General features: G+C 32.8%; 2 protein-coding genes across 2 annotated transcripts in view; one reads left to right on the top strand and one right to left on the bottom strand.

The window, feature by feature from the left end:
* LOC131522657 (cysteine-rich motor neuron 1 protein-like) overlaps positions 1-13,717 on the top strand; it is a 60,737-nt gene extending 47,020 nt beyond the window's left edge. Inside the window, exons 9-15 of the mRNA XM_058748277.1 lie at positions 1,883-2,004; positions 4,590-4,820; positions 6,305-6,520; positions 9,484-9,702; positions 10,909-10,980; positions 11,365-11,543; positions 12,500-13,717. Coding sequence (XP_058604260.1) covers positions 1,883-2,004; positions 4,590-4,820; positions 6,305-6,520; positions 9,484-9,702; positions 10,909-10,980; positions 11,365-11,543; positions 12,500-12,658 — 1,198 coding nt within the window. The 3' untranslated portion in view covers positions 12,659-13,717. The remainder of the gene's footprint in view (positions 1-1,882; positions 2,005-4,589; positions 4,821-6,304; positions 6,521-9,483; positions 9,703-10,908; positions 10,981-11,364; positions 11,544-12,499) is intronic.
* A 1,666-nt stretch (positions 13,718-15,383) lies between these two features.
* The window catches only part of eif2ak4 (eukaryotic translation initiation factor 2 alpha kinase 4), a 48,058-nt gene continuing 43,659 nt past the window's right edge, over positions 15,384-19,782 (bottom strand). Inside the window, exons 38-39 of the mRNA XM_058749035.1 lie at positions 19,513-19,628; positions 15,384-15,663 (exon numbers count right to left, since the gene is read on the bottom strand). Coding sequence (XP_058605018.1) covers positions 15,606-15,663; positions 19,513-19,628 — 174 coding nt within the window. The 3' untranslated portion in view covers positions 15,384-15,605. The remainder of the gene's footprint in view (positions 15,664-19,512; positions 19,629-19,782) is intronic.

Genomic DNA, 19,782 nt, shown 5'->3' with positions numbered 1-19,782 from the left:
TAATACATACTTTGTTTTTAGTTTTTGTGTGTGTGAATTTTGCACTGTTTAATAATACATAAATACATAAAATACTTATAAGTAACACTTATAATAAAAATTGCATAATTTTAAGATAAACCTAATATTTTTTACCCCAAATTTAATATTAAATATAATAATATGAATGAGTATAATATTTAAAATCATATGTATATATTATTAATTATTTATTAATATGATCATATTTAATATTAAATATTATTATTTCATATTAATATTAAATATAATGAGCATTATGATGGCCACTGACTCTCAAGTTAAGGAACTTTACTGGTGGTGCACTACTACTATTAATAAAAATAAAATAATACAAATAGAAATACATAAAAAATATTTGTATTATATAAAGATATCATTTTTATGTGACATGTTTCTGGTGCTGCTTTTATCTGGACTCATGAAGCCCATGTTCTGCAGAGGAAAACAGAACCAGATGGCCGTTAGACCGTTTTGAGCATCTGGATCCGGTGTATCGCGCCTCCTCAAACAGCAGCTCCCAGCGACCAGAAACTTTAATGAATCACGACGTTATAAGCATAAAAGTGTCCTGCATTATTACGAGGTATCGTGAGACGTGCTTTCATCCGTCTTCAGAAGTTGAAGTGCGTCTGAGCGTTACGCGGCAGTCAAGAGCTGCGCTTTCGTAGCTTAATCAGCAGGTTTATGCTGGTTACTGAAGTCATTGCATTTTTAAACAAAGATGAAGTTCTCAAGGTGAATGCATACCTTGACTCTAAGGTTCAAACTTGGGGTGATTCTGGAGGCAGACCTTAGTTTCAGTAGTCATGTCAAAGCAGTAACTAAATCAGCATACTATCATCTCAAAAACATTGCAAGAATTAGATGTTTTGTTTCAGTCTTTCCCGTCTTGAGTTCAGCTATAATGTGCCCACACACATTGCGTGCTATAAGATAATCATCCACGCGAAACCAGGCTTGAGACGGGCAAATATGTGAACGCTCCCATCACCTCTGTAAACAAAGAAAGAATCATCAAGTTCATCACGCACTGTGAGGAATAAGCTTTGTATTTACCTCAGAAGAAGAATGCGATGCGACACAGCTTAATCCAGAGGAGGATCTCATTCTGATGCGTCATTTATTTTTACTAATATTTTTACTGTGACATAAACTTGTCACTTTTCCCAAACTATAATGCCAGACTAAAATATGTGAAATCGAGTGCAACATTTTGAAATATGATTAACCTTTTATTGCAGCTCGCTATATCCGGTGATTTATTAAAGGGCATACTGATGCACAAAACATGATTTTTACTTCATATTTTTAACACTGCATTTGTAACGTCATTTTATTCATTAGTAACAGTAATCAAATTACATAAATTTAAAATGTAACGCATTACATTACCGCGTTACCAGGAAAAGTAATTAGATTACAGTAATGCGTTATGTGTATATTAATGTGTTTTAATGTCACTTTTGATGAGTCTTTTAATAATATCGGACTTTAAATGCAAAATATTTAAAGTGTTCCTGAAGTATACTTGCAATAGTTCCATTTATCACAATCAAATATAAGTATGTCTTTAATTGTACTTCAGCAGTACTTCCGCACAAAACAAAGTGCATTAAGTACAAAATTAGTTGTTCCAATTTAGCAGACTTTAAGTTTAAATACCAGTTTAGTACACTAAAAGTACAATTGCAGGACATCTTATTAAGTGCATAAATATGAAAATGTATTTGTAGTACACTTATTTAGCATGAAATAAATGTATTTCAAATACATTTAAGTATATTTATTTTTCACTAGCCCAGTGCTGGTTGAGCCGGTTGAGCAGTCTCTCCTGATGGTTTGTGTGTTGTTTCTCTCACAGGAGGAATAAGCACGGCTGTGAGATGTGCCGCTGCGTCCGCTGTCCACCGTTCACCTGCGACAAACTCTGCAGCGATGGATATAAGAAGAGCAGAAAGGGCTGCAGCGTCTGCGAGTGTAAAGGTGAGTGACTGCGCAGACGCATGAGGAGACTGTGGGACCGTTTGAGCAGAGGTCAGAGGTCATGAGATTTCATCTGAGGCCTCACTGTACAGAATGTTCCTACAAGCAATTTATAAACATGTAAACGTGGAGAACCGCAAGGAAATTCAAGTGTGCTCTTTGAACAAATATGCGAGTCTGGTTTATGCTCAACATTTAATGTGTGTTTATATATGCATATCAGGGTTATTATAAACCTAAAACTATAAAAACACATTTTCATTACTTGAAATAAAATAATTAAAATATTAACTGGCATAAAATGAATTTAAAAACTTCAAATTATTTTATTTCCGCTATTTATTTTAACTTTATATACTAAAATAACTAAACTAATAACATTTAAAATAAATGAAATTCAAAGCAAAATTCATAGCAAAATTAAAAAATAAATAATGTCAAATTATTAATAGTAACTAGTAGTATACTATAATAGTATATCAGTGATACTGAAATAACACATATATTATAATGACAACTAAAAAATAAAGCCATAAAAACACTTTTTCTTTGCTTGAAATAAACTTTAACTGAAATAAAGATACTTGCGCTTTATTTTAGGTATAGTTTATTTAGTTTAACCAGGTACTAAAATTTAATTAAATTTAAAATGATTCAAAATAACATTTTAACAAATAAAGATGACAACAAACAACAGAATTACTAAAACTAATTCAAATCAAAAATTAAAATAAAAACCTAATTCAAAATATTAAACTATAAATTATAATAGTTACTACTAAAACAACATTGACACTTCTATATTATAATAAATATTAGGCCATAGTAATCGAATTAGTATATTAATTAGAATATATATTTAATGAATTATAAATGGAATTATCGCAAAGCAGATTGTATTATTAATGCATATTGTGATTCCCTATTTTTCTTTACATTTTCATAATCAGTGTTTTAGTTGGCTTTTTCATGTTACTTTCTGCTTTATAAATCCTGATTAGTTCCTCACTTCTGATGTAGGATGGTGTGTGTGTGTTTTATATACGAGGCTGCCGGTTCAGATCATCACTCATCCGGTGGAATGGCTTCAGTCTGAGCTGATGAATGTGTTTTTTACATCTAAACGCTGTGATCTCGTGTAGTTGTTTTCACCTGATGATCTGTGTTTGCTCGAGTTAAAGCGGGTCAGCAGCGGTTTGAGGGCAGGTTATTTTAACTCCGTCAACTGCATTTCATGCCTTCGTTGTGTTTGTCTGTAAATCCAGTGTGTTTGTGGAGTGTATTTCAGCTCGTTCTGTGTTCGGTCACACACACGTCATAAAAGCACAGCAGCTATTCTCAAACATCTGGACCAGTTTTCAGAAAACTGCTTAAATATTTAGAGGTGAAAACTGCACTAAAACCCTTTTTAAGAAGGTAAACACACTTAGATGTAGAAACAAAACGCTGCCTTTGGTTTTTCTTGCAGTTGTGTGTGTTGCTTTAACTGCTTCGTTCAGTTCAGTTTATCCACAGCATAATTATAAACTCATTATTGGCAAAATATCAGACGTTTAGAGGGTGTTATTTCAGCTGGAGACAGGAATCAGGAATTATAATAGGATATTATATTCACATTACACTAATACTCTTATCATTTTAGACTGATCTTATCATAATGACATTTAAATAGTGAAGTATTTATACATTGAGTTATAGTTGTTACTGCCTTTAATTTATGCTGATTTACATTTTAAAAATCATTGTATTCAGGCTTATCACCATTAACTAAAACTAAAACCATAAAAAACATTTGCGTTACTTGAAATAAAGTATGAAGTATATATAAAATAAAAAATAAAGTGTATATATATATAAAAAAGCAACATTTAGCATTTTCGTTTACTTTAAGTTAAAGTACTAAAAAACTAAAAGTGAAAATTTAATTAAAAACTATTTAGAAACAAAAAAAAAAATAATAATAATTGAAGTGACAGAAACACACAACACAAAAATCTAAATTACTAAAACGTTAACTAAAATCAAATAAAAAATGGAAAATAACAAAATAAAAATGAACTAAAAACAGTAATAAAAACCATAATGAAAATTAATAAAAATCTAAATAGGCATATTAAAAAACTAATAAAAATGACAAAACCATACAACAAAATTACAAAATGTTAACTAAAGTGAAAATGGAAAATAGCTAAATAAAAACTCAAAATATTAATACAAAAACATAATAATAATAATAAAAACTATATAGACATTTTAAAAACAAAAATTTATAAAAATGACAAAAACGCACAACAAAATGACTAAAACATTCAATAAAATTAAAAATGGAAAATAAAAACAAACTCAATATTAATAAAACCTGCAATAGTATATCAATGACACTGAAATATCACTGATTGTATTACAGTATTTTATTTATGCAAAGTATATAATTATTATTTTTCTTTCTTTCTTTCTCTCTCTCTCTTTTTTTGTTGTTGTTTGGATTGTGAGCCGGACATATTTTTTGTGACCAGTTTTGTCCGCTGTAGTTTTTATGATGTTTGCTGTCATTCATAACCTGTGTGTTTTTCTGTGGTGTTCAGACGCAGACAGACGGGTCTCCAGCACCAGTGCCTCCGTCACCGTCACCGTCTCCTCCAGCTTCTGTCTGACCGCCGGCGGCCGGCGCTTCAAGGAGGGAGACGGATGGCACGACGGCTGCCGAGACTGTTTCTGTCACGCCGGCCGAGAGATGTGTGTGCTGATCACCTGCCCTGTGCCCACCTGTGCCCACCCTGTGCTCCGAGCCGACCAGTGCTGCCCCAGCTGTGACGGTAACACACACAAAACACTCTCTAATAGTCACCCAGACTGCATTTACTTGATCAAAAATACAGTAAAAAATCTGAAATATTTTTGCAATTTAAAACAGTTGTTTTTATGTGAATATCTGTTAAACTGTAATTAATTTCTGTGTATTTTCAGCATCATTACTGCAGTCTTCAGTGTCACATGATCCTCAGAAATCATTCTAATATGCTGATTTGCTGCTCGAGAAACATTTCTGATTATTATCAATGTTGAAAACAGTTGTGCTGCACAATATTTTTGTGGAAACTGACACAAGATTTCAAAAACAAAGAAATGAACACTATTACTAGAGTCTAGGGAACGAGAAGGGCATAATAGAAATAGAATTAGTGATGGATTCCCAAACAAGTTAAAGAAGAAATCCGGTCGGGGACCAAACAAGCGCTCCATTTACAAAAACAAAAACTGTTATGTTTATTAAAGATTATTAGTGAAACATAGAGAGCATCTCTTCAGGTGGCCACAGGTAAACGTAACAAACAAATGGAATCTAGAACGAAAAGCAGAAATTAAATAACCGTCAAATTGTAAAATAAAATACAGCCGGCTTACGTACTGTAACTTCCTAACCAAAAAACTAAAGTTTATTCATCAAACACACATAAAATTGATCTATTTCTATTTCAAATAAATGCTGATCTTTTGAACTTTCTATTCATCTGTGAATACTGAAAAATAAAATGTATCAGTTTCAACAAAAATATGAAGTCTGTGAGGAAAATGTGATTGTGATGAAAATAATGCAACAAATCCAAATGATCCTAAAATAGACTCACATTTTTCATGTATTCAATATATATTTTTGATGTTTTTGTGTAAAACCTGGCTGATGATTGTTCTTGGAAAATTAGACAGAAATTCCTTGTGAATGTAGATGTTCATGATAATCGAGTGTCTGATTACTTCTCATCACCGGCTCTAGAACTGATTCTGTATGTATAGAGATCGACTGGATTATTTTGTCAATTCTTCATCACATTACATTTCTTCAGAAGTCATTAATTACATACAGAACCATCTAAATGCATCGTATTAGCGTTTCCTGATAAAACCTTTTTTTTTTAAACTAAAGAAAAAAACTGGTTTCCACTGCTCTGTTCTGATGGTTTTTCTCAGACTAACTGAAATAAGCCTGGCTTGTTTGGTAAACTTGTTTTATGAAACAGCTCCCTGGTAATAGATCAAGGTTCCTTACTGATCAGTTCATTTTCAATGCATCCAAATACATAGTGACAGGTGTCCACCTTTGTATAAAAATGTCCAGTTTCAGTTGGAGTTTGGCAGTCATATATTCCATTCTATAAATAGATAAAAATTTTCCGCTGGGAGATTTTTGGAGGGTGTGGAACCAGCTTGATTTCAGTAAATGATACGGATCACAACCTGACCAGAACACCTCAGTCTCAAGATGAAACGCTCACTAGGTGTGTGTGTGTGTGTGTGTCAGACGAGTCGGGCAGCGGGCAGCCGGAGGGTCTGGATCTGGTGGTGTGTCGCGCTCCGGCCGGAGAGCTGTATGTGGAGGGAGAGACGTGGCGTCTGGACGAGTGCACCAGCTGTACGTGTCGACAGGGAAGAGTGCTGTGTGACTCTGAATCCTGTCCTCCGCTTCTGTGTCACACACCTGTCCAGAGCAGAGACAGCTGCTGCTACACCTGTGCAGGTACACACACACACACACACACACACACTCACAGAGATTTATTTATATTTTACATGTTGTTTTATTTATTAAATTGTTTATTATTAATTTATTAAATTATTATTATGAATTAAATTATTATTATGAAAATAAATAAAAACAACCAAAAGAAAACTTACACCTTTTTTTATTTTGTAATTATTTACTTTTGTAATTATTTTATTTTAGTTTTTTTTATTTTGAAAAGATTATTTTAATTTTATTTAAAAAGTTTATTAAAAAAGGTGTTAAATTTATTTAGATTGTATTTTGTTTTATTTTATTTTATTTAATTAATGATAAATAATTTAATGCATTTTTATAATTAAATTATGACAATTTCAATGTTAATAATTTTTAGCATTTTATTTTGATTTGTTTTTATTTTTAAATTATTTACTTTAATTTGACATTTTAATAACTTAATTAATTATTAGAACGTGTTTTATTTTGATTGTTTTTATAGAAATAGAATAGAAAAAAACTCTTATACTTTGAAGATGTGATTGAATAATAAAATGTAATAAACGTAATAAAAAGGAGCACAGAAGCTGACTCCTCACCTGTCGCTGGTTAGTTTTGGGTCGTTTTATTACACATGACCCGCAGGCCACCAAACACATGTGGCGTCATTTAACATGTCTCAGCCCTCAAACACATGGATGATGTACAGTATTATTATTAGTGCTGTCAATCAATTTAAAATTTTCAAAGCTGCAAAAAAGTAAGTTTTGCCTCTTTGTCGCCATCTCTGTTTGAAACCTGCAATTGCAGTTATTTGCGCAATTATCTTCATTATGTGGGTTGTGCTCCGGCACGGCTCCAGTGCGGATGAATCTGTGGATACTGTACTTAGGAATCACAGATTCTAGCCTACGTCTTGGAATATATGACCCAAATAAGAATTTTCACCGTGTATTGCCATCTGAACAAGTAAGTAACAAGTCTGCCACCTTTGTTCTGACCAACTGAGGAAAAAAGCATTACAATAAATCGCGCTACCAATGGTAATTAAATCTAACGATCGGTTAGCTCATATCACATCAAACCGTGCAAATTATTATTATTGTTATATTTTTTTTCTCAAATTGTTAATGTTAACATCAGCATTGCATGTATGTAGTGTGTATTAGCGTTAGATTTCAATTTCTGTACAGTCTAATCTCTAATTGTCACACCATTCGAATTTCATATAAAGAAATTCTTTTAATCCAAAAAGCAAATTATGCTCCCTTCAAACTGGTTTTCTTTAAAATACAAATCTTGTGTAATCCCAGGCCATCTGTAATCAGAAGCACATTTAAAATTGGAATACAATTTAATTTAAGTCACATGTGTTTCATAAACACATAATCCATTCTGGATTACGATCCGCCATCAAAATGATGCATTTAATTATTCCAGCTGCTGTGAGAAAAGGCTATAAACGATCCGTCTCCTGCAGGATCCTCACATGCGATAGTTTAGTAGCCGGGACAACTTCTTTATGTTTACAGACGTGACGTAATGACGCAGTGCCATGCTCGAATTTCCCGTGATAACCTACCCGTATCACTCAAATTAGAAAACATTATTATAAGCTATCCATTGTGAAATCGGCTAAAGTAAGACGATAGTTTTGAACACTGGCTGGTTATGTACTTGCTCAAATATTGATTTAGGATAATTTTTAACCAAAAAAAGATACGGACTGCAGCTTTAAACTAATTAATCGCAATTAATCTCACCTACCATTAAAGTTTTTAAATATACTTTAATATTGCAATAATTTCACATGCAATATTCAAATTAATGTACAAACAACAAAGACAGTATATTTTTTAATATTTCTTTAGTGGCATCTTTTTATGATTGAAAGCGAGCAATACTGAAGTCTCTATGAAACTGACCATTGACTATAGCCATTCAACATTACAGTATAAATGAGAGCTATCAATTTTAACATTTATTAGACTTTAAAAATAACCAATCTAAAACAATCTTCACATAAACCCATTATAATATATTTAAATGCTTATAAATGCTTCATTCATTCATTCATAATAAATGTCAAATTTATCTACCTGTGCCCTTCAGCAAGTAGGAAATATACAGAAATTGTATAAAGCTATCAAACACTGAATTCTAAATTAAATATAGATGAATCCTTAAAGCTATAAAAAGTTATTGATTTCCTTTTTTCTTTTGTTCTTTGAACAGAGATCACAGCAGCTGGTTATTAGGTTATTTGGCTGCTGTTACTTTAAGAGCTGCCGCTGCTGAACGTGACGCGGATCTGACACGCATCATGTTTTCCCACAACCTTTTATATATATATAATTGCGCTTTAATATGAAATGATATACAATGCACAATACAATACAATGCATTTGTGCATGCAATTGAAGAGTACGTGTTACAAGCACTCTTGCTAGTGTACTGCATTAAGCGAACTGAGACGTGTTATAGCACTTGCATATCATTGCTCTTTTATTGATTTTGACTGCTTCTATTGTCCTCATTTGTAAGTCGCTTTGGATTAAAGCGTCTGCTAAGTGACTAAATGTAATGTATAACGGCTGACAGGACAGGAAGATTCATGTTTACTGACATGCAGCCTGAAAACATCTCATGTGATCGCAGTTCACTGATGTTCTTCTGAAGCTCCTCGTCACCTCGTTACTGTTTCCGCGCTCGTTTGACTCACATCTGGTGTTGAAGTGAAGTTGGAGCACGCATCTGAAAAGTCTCCCATTTGATGTGGTCGTAAAGATGTTCTGCGTCTAAATAAACGCAATTCTTCTCAAGAAAAAAGAGACAGAAGCAGCATTTGTGAGCCAACTCTAGCCCCACCCCTGTGTTAAATATTTTTAACACCGTTAAACTGGAAAAAGTAATCGCATGCAGTAATGTGCTAATTTTGACAGCACTATTTATTGTGTTCATGTTTGTGTTTTTGCTCTCAGAGGAGGATCTGGAGCCGCCGCGTCCCGGAGTTCATCAGGAGTTCTGCGTCTCCAGCGCTGGAGAAATCCTGCGGAGCGGCGATTCGTGGAAACCCAACGCTTGCAGCAGCTGCGTCTGCCGCGACGGGAGCGTCCGGTGCTTCTCACAGCAGTGTCCGGTCGCTGACTGCAGGGTCCCTGTGCTGCGCAAGGGCCAGTGCTGCCCGCAATGCATGCTGGGTACGTGTGTCTGCACAGACTGATCAGAGTCGCTCTACAGTGATTTTACCATGGGAAAAAGTGGAGTAGAATTACTATTGCACAGTCTTGGCAAAAGCAATATAAGATGCTGCATTTAATAATATAATTAATATAATAATAATTGGAATAAATAATTACTTAATTTTGTGTTTTTTATAATTAAACTTTTTAGACACATATTTTGTTTTAATTTTTAGTAAGCATTTTATTTTAGTATTATTTATTTTAATTGTACATTTTGTTATTTTAATTATTTTTACTGTTTTAATTTGATAAGTTTGACATTTTATTATTATAATTAATTAATTATTTATTAATTAATGTTTTATCATGTTTGTCATTTAAAAATTGTAATTATTTAAATTTTTATGTTTATTTTTATTAACATATATTTTGTTATTGTTTTTATTTTTGTAATTATTTATTTTAACTTTTTTAATAAGCATTTTATTTTAGTATTATTTATTTTAATTTTACATTTTCATTATTTAATTTTTGTGTTCTGTCCCGATTGCTTATATTTTAAATGTATTTATTTTAATTTTATATTTTTGTGATTCATTTTTAGTGATTTTTTTTATTTGTATTTTAAAATTTTATATTTATTTTAATTGTACGTTTTTATAATTAAACTTTTTAGACACATATTTTGTTTTAATTTTTAATGTTTTGTTTTGATTGCTAGGATTTAAAAATTAAATATTTTTGTTTTAATTAATATCTAATTAAAATTAAATTATTAATTAGAATATTTTATTCTTGTTTTTATTTTTTATTTTTTAATTTCTTTTTATTTTTTTACAATTTATTTGTAATTTGTTCAATTTTAGTAAGTTTTTTTATTTTATTTCTTTTTTAAATGATTCACGGTAATTACGTTTTTGTTTGTTTTTATTCACAAACCCCAGTTTGGGAATCCCTGCATTAGAATATATGCCTGATGTTTGTAAAATGAGTCTCCATGGCACTACAGCCAGGAGAACATTCCTGCGATATCGGTTCACTCGCATGTTTCCTGTTCAACATGAATGTGAGGAAAGAACAAGCAAATCTCTCCGTCAGCTTTTCCTTCACAGGGAAAAAGCCTGCCATTGTTCTCCTCCGTGTTTCATCCCTTAAAGCTTGTTTTTCTCCATAAGAAATGAGCCGAATGATGCTGATGTCGATCATGTCGTGTGTTTGCAGAGATAACGAGCTCGTCAGCGCCGGTCACCGAGAGCCGGATCACCGCCGCTCCTCCGCTCCACAGCGTCACAGGTAATTATTACAGTCTGATAATGACACGATCATAAACGCAGGCTTACGAGCGTCTCACTGATCTGAGAACAATACGAGACGCATGCCAGCTGATCAGATGAGGGAATACAGTGCTGCAAATTTTATTTATTTATTTTAATGCTAAATTTTTATTATAATTTGCATTTTAGTTTCATTTTAATCAATGTTTTAATTTTTAGTAAGCATTTTATTTTTGTTTTCAAACTATCTTAGTTTTACATTTTAATGAGGAATGTTTAGTGTTTTATTCTTGTTAATCAGAATAAATAATCCTTAATTTAGCTTTTTTTATATTTATATTTTTAGTAAGTTTATTCATGTTATTTTTTCGATGGCTTCTGATGTCAATCTTCTCTCATCTAGATGGTGAAGGTCTCTCGCGGGACGTCCCGAGCCAGACGGAGATGACGCTCATCTACCAATCAGCGGCCTGGATTCTGGCGGGAATCCTGCTGGCCGTGGTCATCTTCCTCCTGGTGGCCGTTCTGGTGAACCGCAGGAAGAACTGGGTTCAGATGTCCTGCTACGGCGCGCCCAAGAAGGTGAGCGACTCCGAACTCGTTACCCAAGAACTAACGCCGTTAAAGCTGGAATGAAGGAATGCGTCATGAAATGAAGTATTGCAGCGTATGAGTATCATACATCATCATAATTACTAAAAACACTCCTGCAAAACAAGCGCTTTCTATGTCGACATGAACTTCATTTGCAGCCCATTTAAATTCTGTCATGTGACGCATTTCTGAGCCAAACAATACATAATGAGAAAACTATTTTTCCTTAGTTTAACATCAGTGATGATGAAGCGCTTACAGTTAACAGGAATATCACAAGAAAATAGTTTTGATTTCATGTTGACTTTTTAAAGTTTTAATATATTTTATAAAAAATATATTAAGGTTTTAATATTCATTTAAGGTTCATTTATTTTTTTTGCACCCACAAATAATCATTCATTTTTTCTTTTTTGTTGTTTTTGCATTCTCCGACAAATAATTTTTTTGTTAATTTTCCCCAATAACTAATTTATGTTTTGTACTCCCAACAAATCTTTTTTTTTTTTTTTTTTGCACCCACAACAAATCATTTATTTTATTTTTTTTTTCACCCCAACAAATAATTTATTTTATTTTAATAAACATTTTTGTACATCTTTTTTTTTTTGCACTCTCCAACAAATAATTTTAGTTTATTCCCCAACTAATATTTTTTTTATTACTCGTTTATTTTTAGTACTCCCAAACAAATCACTTTTTTCTGCTTTTTTATTTTTTTGCACCCCAACAAATATTTTTTGTTTAATTTTCTCCAACAAATCGTATTTCTTTTTATTTTTTCACTCCCTAACAAAACATTTCTTATTTTTTGCACACCCCAATCATCCTAGCATGATTCTTTCCAAATAGAGCTATTGGAATCATCTTATGAAAACAATATATATGGCAGGAGATCCAAACGCAGTGATGTGAGCGGTATTTCTCTCCTGTTTGTCCGGCAGACGGTGATCCTGCAGAAACACGTGAACAAGAGTTCGCTCGTCTACATGGAGCCGTCCAGAGAGAGTCAGTTCCAGAGCGTGAAGAGCGAGAGCATCGCTAACGGAGAGCGAATCTGCATCCCGCGCGCTAAACTCGCTAACGGACACGTCCAGCGCTAGCGTGGTCTCGCAGCTCTTCAGAGGCCAGAAACTCCACCGAACGCCGGCGACTCCTGGAGCTTTGGCCTCCAGCGCAAGAACAACCCAGTACTGTGATCATCTCCTGCTTTATTTCGTGTTTTTATGATGTCCGGAGCGTCCAAACTAAACAGGACCACAGTTGAGCTTCGGCGTCATTCCATGATGCAGAAACAAGCCAAACGTTGAGGAACCAGACGGACCTTCTGACTGTTCAGAGACCAGAGAAAAGAGATTGTCATCATATTCTGAGGTTTCCTGACCTCTCCAGTCTGTTTATTCGTTTCTATACGTTCAAGTGTTTTACTTGTAGTTTGTTGTTAGTCGCTTGTAAGCCTCGTGACGGAGCGGCGGACTGAACGTTCCTGTGTGTTCATAACAAACTGAACTTCAAGAGCTTCAGATCAGATCAAGTCCTGAGATTTCAGCTCCGTTCCAAACCCTAGTGAGTCGTCTAACTAGACAGCATCATGACATTCTTCACTGTACACAATGACCAGTTTTCATTTCTCAAGGGAATGCTGTTTCCATCCATAACACACACACACACAAACAAATATATATTAATAAATTAAATATTTATTATATTAAATATGTTAAAAACTATATATACACACATATACACTACCAGTCAAAATTTTTTAAAGAAGTCTCTTCTGCTCACCAAGCCTGCGTTTATTTGATCCAAAATACAGCAAAAGCAGTAATATTGTGAAATATTTGTACTATTTAAAATAACTGCTTTCTATTTGAATATATTTTAAAATGTAATTTATTTCTGTGATCGAAGCTGTATTTTCAGCATCATTCTAATATGCTGATTTGCTGCTTAAGAAACATTTATTATTATTATTATTATGTTGAAAACAGCTCATTTTTTCAGTTTTCTTTGATAAATAGAAAGTTCAGAAGAACAGCATTTATCTGAAATAGAAATCCTTTGTAACATTATAAATGTCTTTATCATCATTTTTGATCAATTTAAAGCATCCTTGCTAAAAAGTATTCATTCCCCCAAAAAAAAAATGTTTTATATATATATATATATATATATATACACACACACACACATATATATATATATATACACACACACACATATATATATATATATATATACACACATACACTGACTCCAAGCTTTTGAATAAATTAATTAATTGCATTTTAAAATATATTCAAATAGAAAGGTGTATTTCTTATTTTATATTTCTATATTAAAATAAATGTTTTATATATAAATATTAGTATTTATATATAACTGAAATTAAATATAAATTTATATATCACTAATTTTCTTCTCTAGAGATCAGTTTTTGGCCCTAGTTTTGTAGGGAGTCATATTCATAAAGGGAGTTACATTCATGTTCATAAAGTTTTTGTTTTCATTCATTCATTTGCTCTCTCTGTTAAACAGGCTGTTTTTGATACTGTCTCTTTAAGAGATATGTAAACGAGCTCTGTCGTGATTGGCAGATCTTTATCAGAGGTCATATGTTAATAATGGTTGTGATGTCGCTCATTAAAATTCAGAACGAGTCATTTTTGCAGTTTAGTTTCAATCAATAGGCCGAGGAAGATGTTTTGCATTGTGAACAATATGAAATGGGACTTTATTAGAGGAAACACTTCAAGTTCATTTAGTATTGAGAGCGTTTCTCACTTGAACTGATGCAGCTTCGTTAGCATCGTTAGTCTGAATCAATTACATGATGATTATAGTCGGCTTGAGTCCGAGTCGCTCGCAGGGGAGTTACAGCGAATGATAAATGTACAAAAACCATAAAAATAGTAGAGGAAAGTATCTTATTTATTTTTTCACATTTATTTATTAATACTAAACTCTAGTAAGTGACTGATTTCTGTCTGGTCTGTGAAGTTGCAGAGAAACCCAAAGCTGCTGTACAGATTTTATAAACCGTCTGTCTGCTTTATATCGGCTCTTATTTATTTGACCTTTGCCACGAGTCAATATGATCCAATAGATGTAACATGTACACTTGTTTTTGAAATAAAAATGAATTGTGTGAATGTTTGTTAACCCTAATTATTGTGTTCAAGTCATGTTGACTTTTTCCTGCTAGTTAATGTTTTCGCATTGGACTGAAACTTACTGACTTTGCTCACACAGGATATAACAACGCACCCAACAAATCTGATAATATTTGTAATTTTGGGGGAAAATTACAAATTTTGTAAAAAAACACATTTTAACAGCCTACAAAATTTCTCAGTCTACTATTGGCAAATATTGGCTTCAACTTTTCTTCAATTAGCACATCTGTATTTCATGTTAAAATTTGTATAAATATATTTACATTAATTAAAAAAATTAATCAGAGCTTATGAACATTGACAAAATTATCCACAAATGTTTTGTTCACTCAAAAACTGAGGCACATGAACTCAAAACATTTTTGTTGATTAAAAAAAAAGCTGAAATAAAAATATGATCAGTTGAAAAAATTTAAAAAGAAAATGAGAAATATTGCCTTGGAAATTAACTGAAATAATTTAAAGTTGAAGCACTAAAATTACTAATAGGAAATATATAAAAACACCTAATTAATAACAAAAACTAAAATTACAAGTAAAGATTATTAAAAAAAGAAAATATAAAAAGTGAATTCAAAATATATACTATTACTATAATAGTAATAATAACTTAATTTTTCATGTTTAAAAAAAGAAGCAAGACAACACGTGATACAGGAAAATATTTTATTTCCTTCAGTTGTGGACTGTACAGTATTTAATCGTGATTTCACAGGAATCGTTAATAATATGATTGATGACTGGACCCTTCAGATGACGCTCATCAGCCTTTGGCATCGAATCCGCCGTATAAAAACAGTTTGGTTTAACGGCAGAATCTGTAAAGCTTTAAAACGCCCCGTTACCTTCATTGTCTGGGCAGTGAAATCAGAGATCAGAGCAGGATCTTGTAATAATCGTCTCTGTAGCTGTAAAGAACCACCACAGCCACCCTGAAAACACACAAAACAGCTGAGACTCAGATTCCACAGCATGCTCAAGACATAATATTTGATTTTCTTCAGTTCTAGACTTTCAGCATGTCGTCATGAGATTTCAGAAATTAAAACAAGAACCAGTAAGTTTTTACCCTTTTGGCAAATATTTGTTTCAGATCTGTTACACCTGAGGTTAAAAAGACTGACTTTATTCCTTCAGAATAAAATATTTAACCACTGTTTTCTATGGAAGATTGATTCCGCAGAAATAAAAACAGCAAACTTGCAATTTTGAGAAAAAAAAGTGACAAAAATATATAGATGTTGTTTAAACTCACAATTCTGAGAAGCAAAGTCCAAGTTGTGAGATATAAACTCGTGAGGGAAAGAGTCAGAATTGTGAAAGAAAAATTCAAGATTACCTTTTGTATTTTTTATTCCGTAGGAATTTTTTTTCCCAAAAGTAAACCCAAAATAAGTCAGAACTGTGAGTACATTAACTCACAATTATTATAAAAGATAATCCAAACTGTAAGATAAATCTGAATTGTGAGATGTAAACTCCGATTGTAAACTCGCAATTGACCTATCCGTAAGCCCCTCCCCTCGAACGCAGACTAGCCAATGGCAGTCGAGTATCAGTTGCACGGGGAGCGGAACTCGGACATCTTTAGGTTTCAGCGCCACAGAGAAACATTGGAAGATTGTAATAAAATTTTAAAAAATATTTAAAAATTTAGATCAAAAGTTGCAATTTTTATTATTATTATTATTATTCCATAGTGGAAACAAGCTTTATTTTCTAACTTAAGAAAAAAAGTTAAGAATATCTTGTATTTAAAAAAAAATAAATAAATTTTTTTACTAAAAATTTAAAATATCTTTTTTAAGAACGTGTAAAGACAAAACTCAAAATTCAAACTCTTGAAAAGAATGTTCTTTAAAAAACTTAAAATTATTAAACCCCTTGTCTTAAATTCCCAAAGATGAGATGTTTACTTCATTCGATTGTTTCAAATATTAAGCATTACAACATAAAACTGGCTCCATATAAGACATATGACTACTCAATTAAGTTTTACTTTCATCATCATATTAACATTTCACAAAGAGATTTTAGAGGGGATTTTGGATTTCTCTTTTGATCACTCGATAAATCAGAAAGAACTGTCAACCGACAGAAAACAAATGTTTATAGAAGTATAATGTTTAAATCAGTGTGTATGAAAATATAGAGAGGATTAAACTGTAAAGTTTGGTGTTTGCAAGAGAAAAAAACCTCTTTAAAGATATGCATTGTAACCAAAATCTACAGATGCACATAAATAAAGTGTAATAAAGACTTAAATGTTTATTTTGGATGTTTTCTTTCCACTAGTCTGAAAGAAGATATGATATAGACCAAAATGCACCAGCAAAACGAAGCTGAACAGTATGTGCCACACAGTCTCTCCATTGTTTCTAAATGACGGTACTCTGACAGTCAACATGAGCTCCGTAACGCGAAAAAAACAGAAAGAGCTCATGAGGAAATTAGAAACAACTGTTGAGAGAATCCAATGAGACTCTATGTTCCCAAACACAGGAAAGTCGCATCCATTTCTCCAAAGAATGACCAGAAATGGGGGTAAAAGTTGTTAATTTATGACTGCTGTTTGGGTGGAGAGAGTCAATGACATGGATTCAGAGGATCCAGACGTGACTTTAGCACCTGCGCTGAGAAGAAAGAGCTTCAGCACTGGATCAGGTTTAATGATTGTAAATAAAAGTGTCTGGAAACACTTGAGGAGAAGCGGATCGGGTCTCGTTGTCAGATTAACGAGTGAGGAGATCTGACAAAACACTCTGAAAAGGCAGTTTACCAAGATACAAGCCACTCATGATTTATAGTAGTTAAACTAGTCAAGATAACCTTGAAAAGAGTTCGATACACTGGAAGTTGGGAACAATGGCAAAAAACTAAAACTATACTGAAACCAAAAAAAAAAAACCAACCTTCTACAACAAAAAAAAGGAGAAAACATGAAATAAAATATAAAGACTTAATGCTTCAGTGAAATGAATGCTCTATATTTCAGCTTAATAATATATTTTTTTTATATTTTGTATTTTATATATCTTATTTTATGGTACTGAATTATATTTATGCAGTATTTATAATCTTTTTTTTTTTTTTTTAACCAGTTAACCACTTTCTGAGCAACTTGAAAATAAAATTTCCAATTTAAACTGTCGTAAATCTTGAATACTTTCCATAAAGTGTAACTTTAAACAATGTAAATAGATTTTAATAGAGTTTATTGTTATGAAAACAATTTAAATTCTACATGAAATTTTTTTTTCCCAAAACGTTTTACTCTAAAACCTTGAGAAAATCAAAGCCATACATCTAAACAAATTGTGCTCCAAATTTGAGGTTGATATCTCAAAAAATGAGCTTTCAGTAGGATTTTGTTTGGGCGCAGTAGGGCTGCACGATTCTTGCTAAAATGTGAATCACGATTTTTCTCCATGGGAATTGAGATCACGATTCTCATTTTTTCAACCAAAATTTCAACTTTTCAAGCGCCAACGCAGGCGTCAGCCAATCAGATTATGCAAATACAGATTATCACCTTATGCAAATACCCTAGCGCAGACGCTAGCCAATCCCGTTCATGCAACGGGAGTATGTGATTGGCTGTTATCAGTAGGTGCGTTCGAGATGCACTACACTAGCCTGTCACCAGCTGGCGAGAGTAGCCTCTTGCAGTCGGGGCGGAATTAAAAGTGGAGACGTCAAGCCGGACACTTTCTGCTCCCGGTAGTGACGCTCGCACGGTGTTTCCACTCTTATCACAGATTTAAATGCAATATTTGTCAAATACACAGAAACGTTTTTATAAGCAACAGAAATACTTTTTATATACTGCTTAATACAGCGCCATCTGTTCATGAATAAACTTCAACATAAACGTATACTATTTAAATACCAATAAAGTGGGGGTATATATACTTTTATCAGTGTTTTAATGATTCGATACATACCATTCAAAAGTTTGGGGTAAGTCAGATTAAAAAAAATTATTAACTTTAATTTGGTAAGGATGCGTTTAATTGCTCAAAAGTGACAGTAAAGACATTTATAATTTTACAAAATTGGATTGGATTGGATCAAATCTTAAAAATGGGTTGTTCAAAAGAGAAAAAAAAAGGATTCGGATTTACCGTTACAAATCCACCAAGTAAACTGACTCCGTTTAGGTCTGACGCCTTATTACACGTCACGTGAGTGACAGCGGAACGTGGCCAATGAGGGAGAGGAGAGAAGTGATCGAGAGTTATGATTGATTGATGAATTAATAGTGTTTTGTTATTGTGTAAGTGTGACCAATAACGCGTGAATGCAGCATGATCTGAATGCAGGGAAATACACGGAAGTGAATCGCCGTCATTTAGAAATGAGATCGCATTTATGTATGAATCGAGATCGTGATTTTTTTTCGATTAATCGTGCAGCCCTAGGGCGCAGTACCAAATATCTCCACTAGATGAAATTAAATTCCCATTTGTTCCAATGCTGTCATTTTTGACCATGAAGAGTACAAGTTTGACGATTTTTCAAAACCACAACCTTTTTCAATCATGTCCATGATCTTTTTTTTCACATAGCAAGTGCCAAAACCTTTACCAAGTTTCATAACATTCCAATGAACATTCCACTTTTTTATTTTAACTTGATGTACTAAAATAACTAAAACTGAAATAAAAATGAATAAAAACTATCTATCTATCCTAATTAAATTCCTAAAGGGATAGTTCACCCAAAAATAAAAGAATGACTTTCTTTCTTCTGTGTAACACAAAAGTACCAGTACTCAGTACCTTTTGGAGATCTTGAAGTGGTAGATCTGCTCACAGATGCATTTGAGGTACCGCTGTTTGGGCAGCCGAGAGAGAAGCGTCTTCACACTGATGTTGAACTGCTCCTCACCATCAAACTGAGAGACAAACAACATCAGCTTCAGCGTTAAACACTCCAGTTAGCACAGATGAGGAATCATATCTGAGACACTCGGAATGAAGAAATATACAATATGTAAGAAGTGAATTTATGTTGAGGCTTAAAATGGACCTATTACTGACATTATTGAG

The sequence above is a fragment of the Onychostoma macrolepis genome, chromosome 17 (genome assembly GCF_012432095.1).
Source record: "Onychostoma macrolepis isolate SWU-2019 chromosome 17, ASM1243209v1, whole genome shotgun sequence".
Taxonomy (NCBI): Eukaryota; Metazoa; Chordata; class Actinopteri; order Cypriniformes; family Cyprinidae; genus Onychostoma; species Onychostoma macrolepis.
The sequence above is the reverse complement of the archived record's forward strand: the minus strand, read 5'-3'. Positions and strand labels throughout refer to the sequence as shown.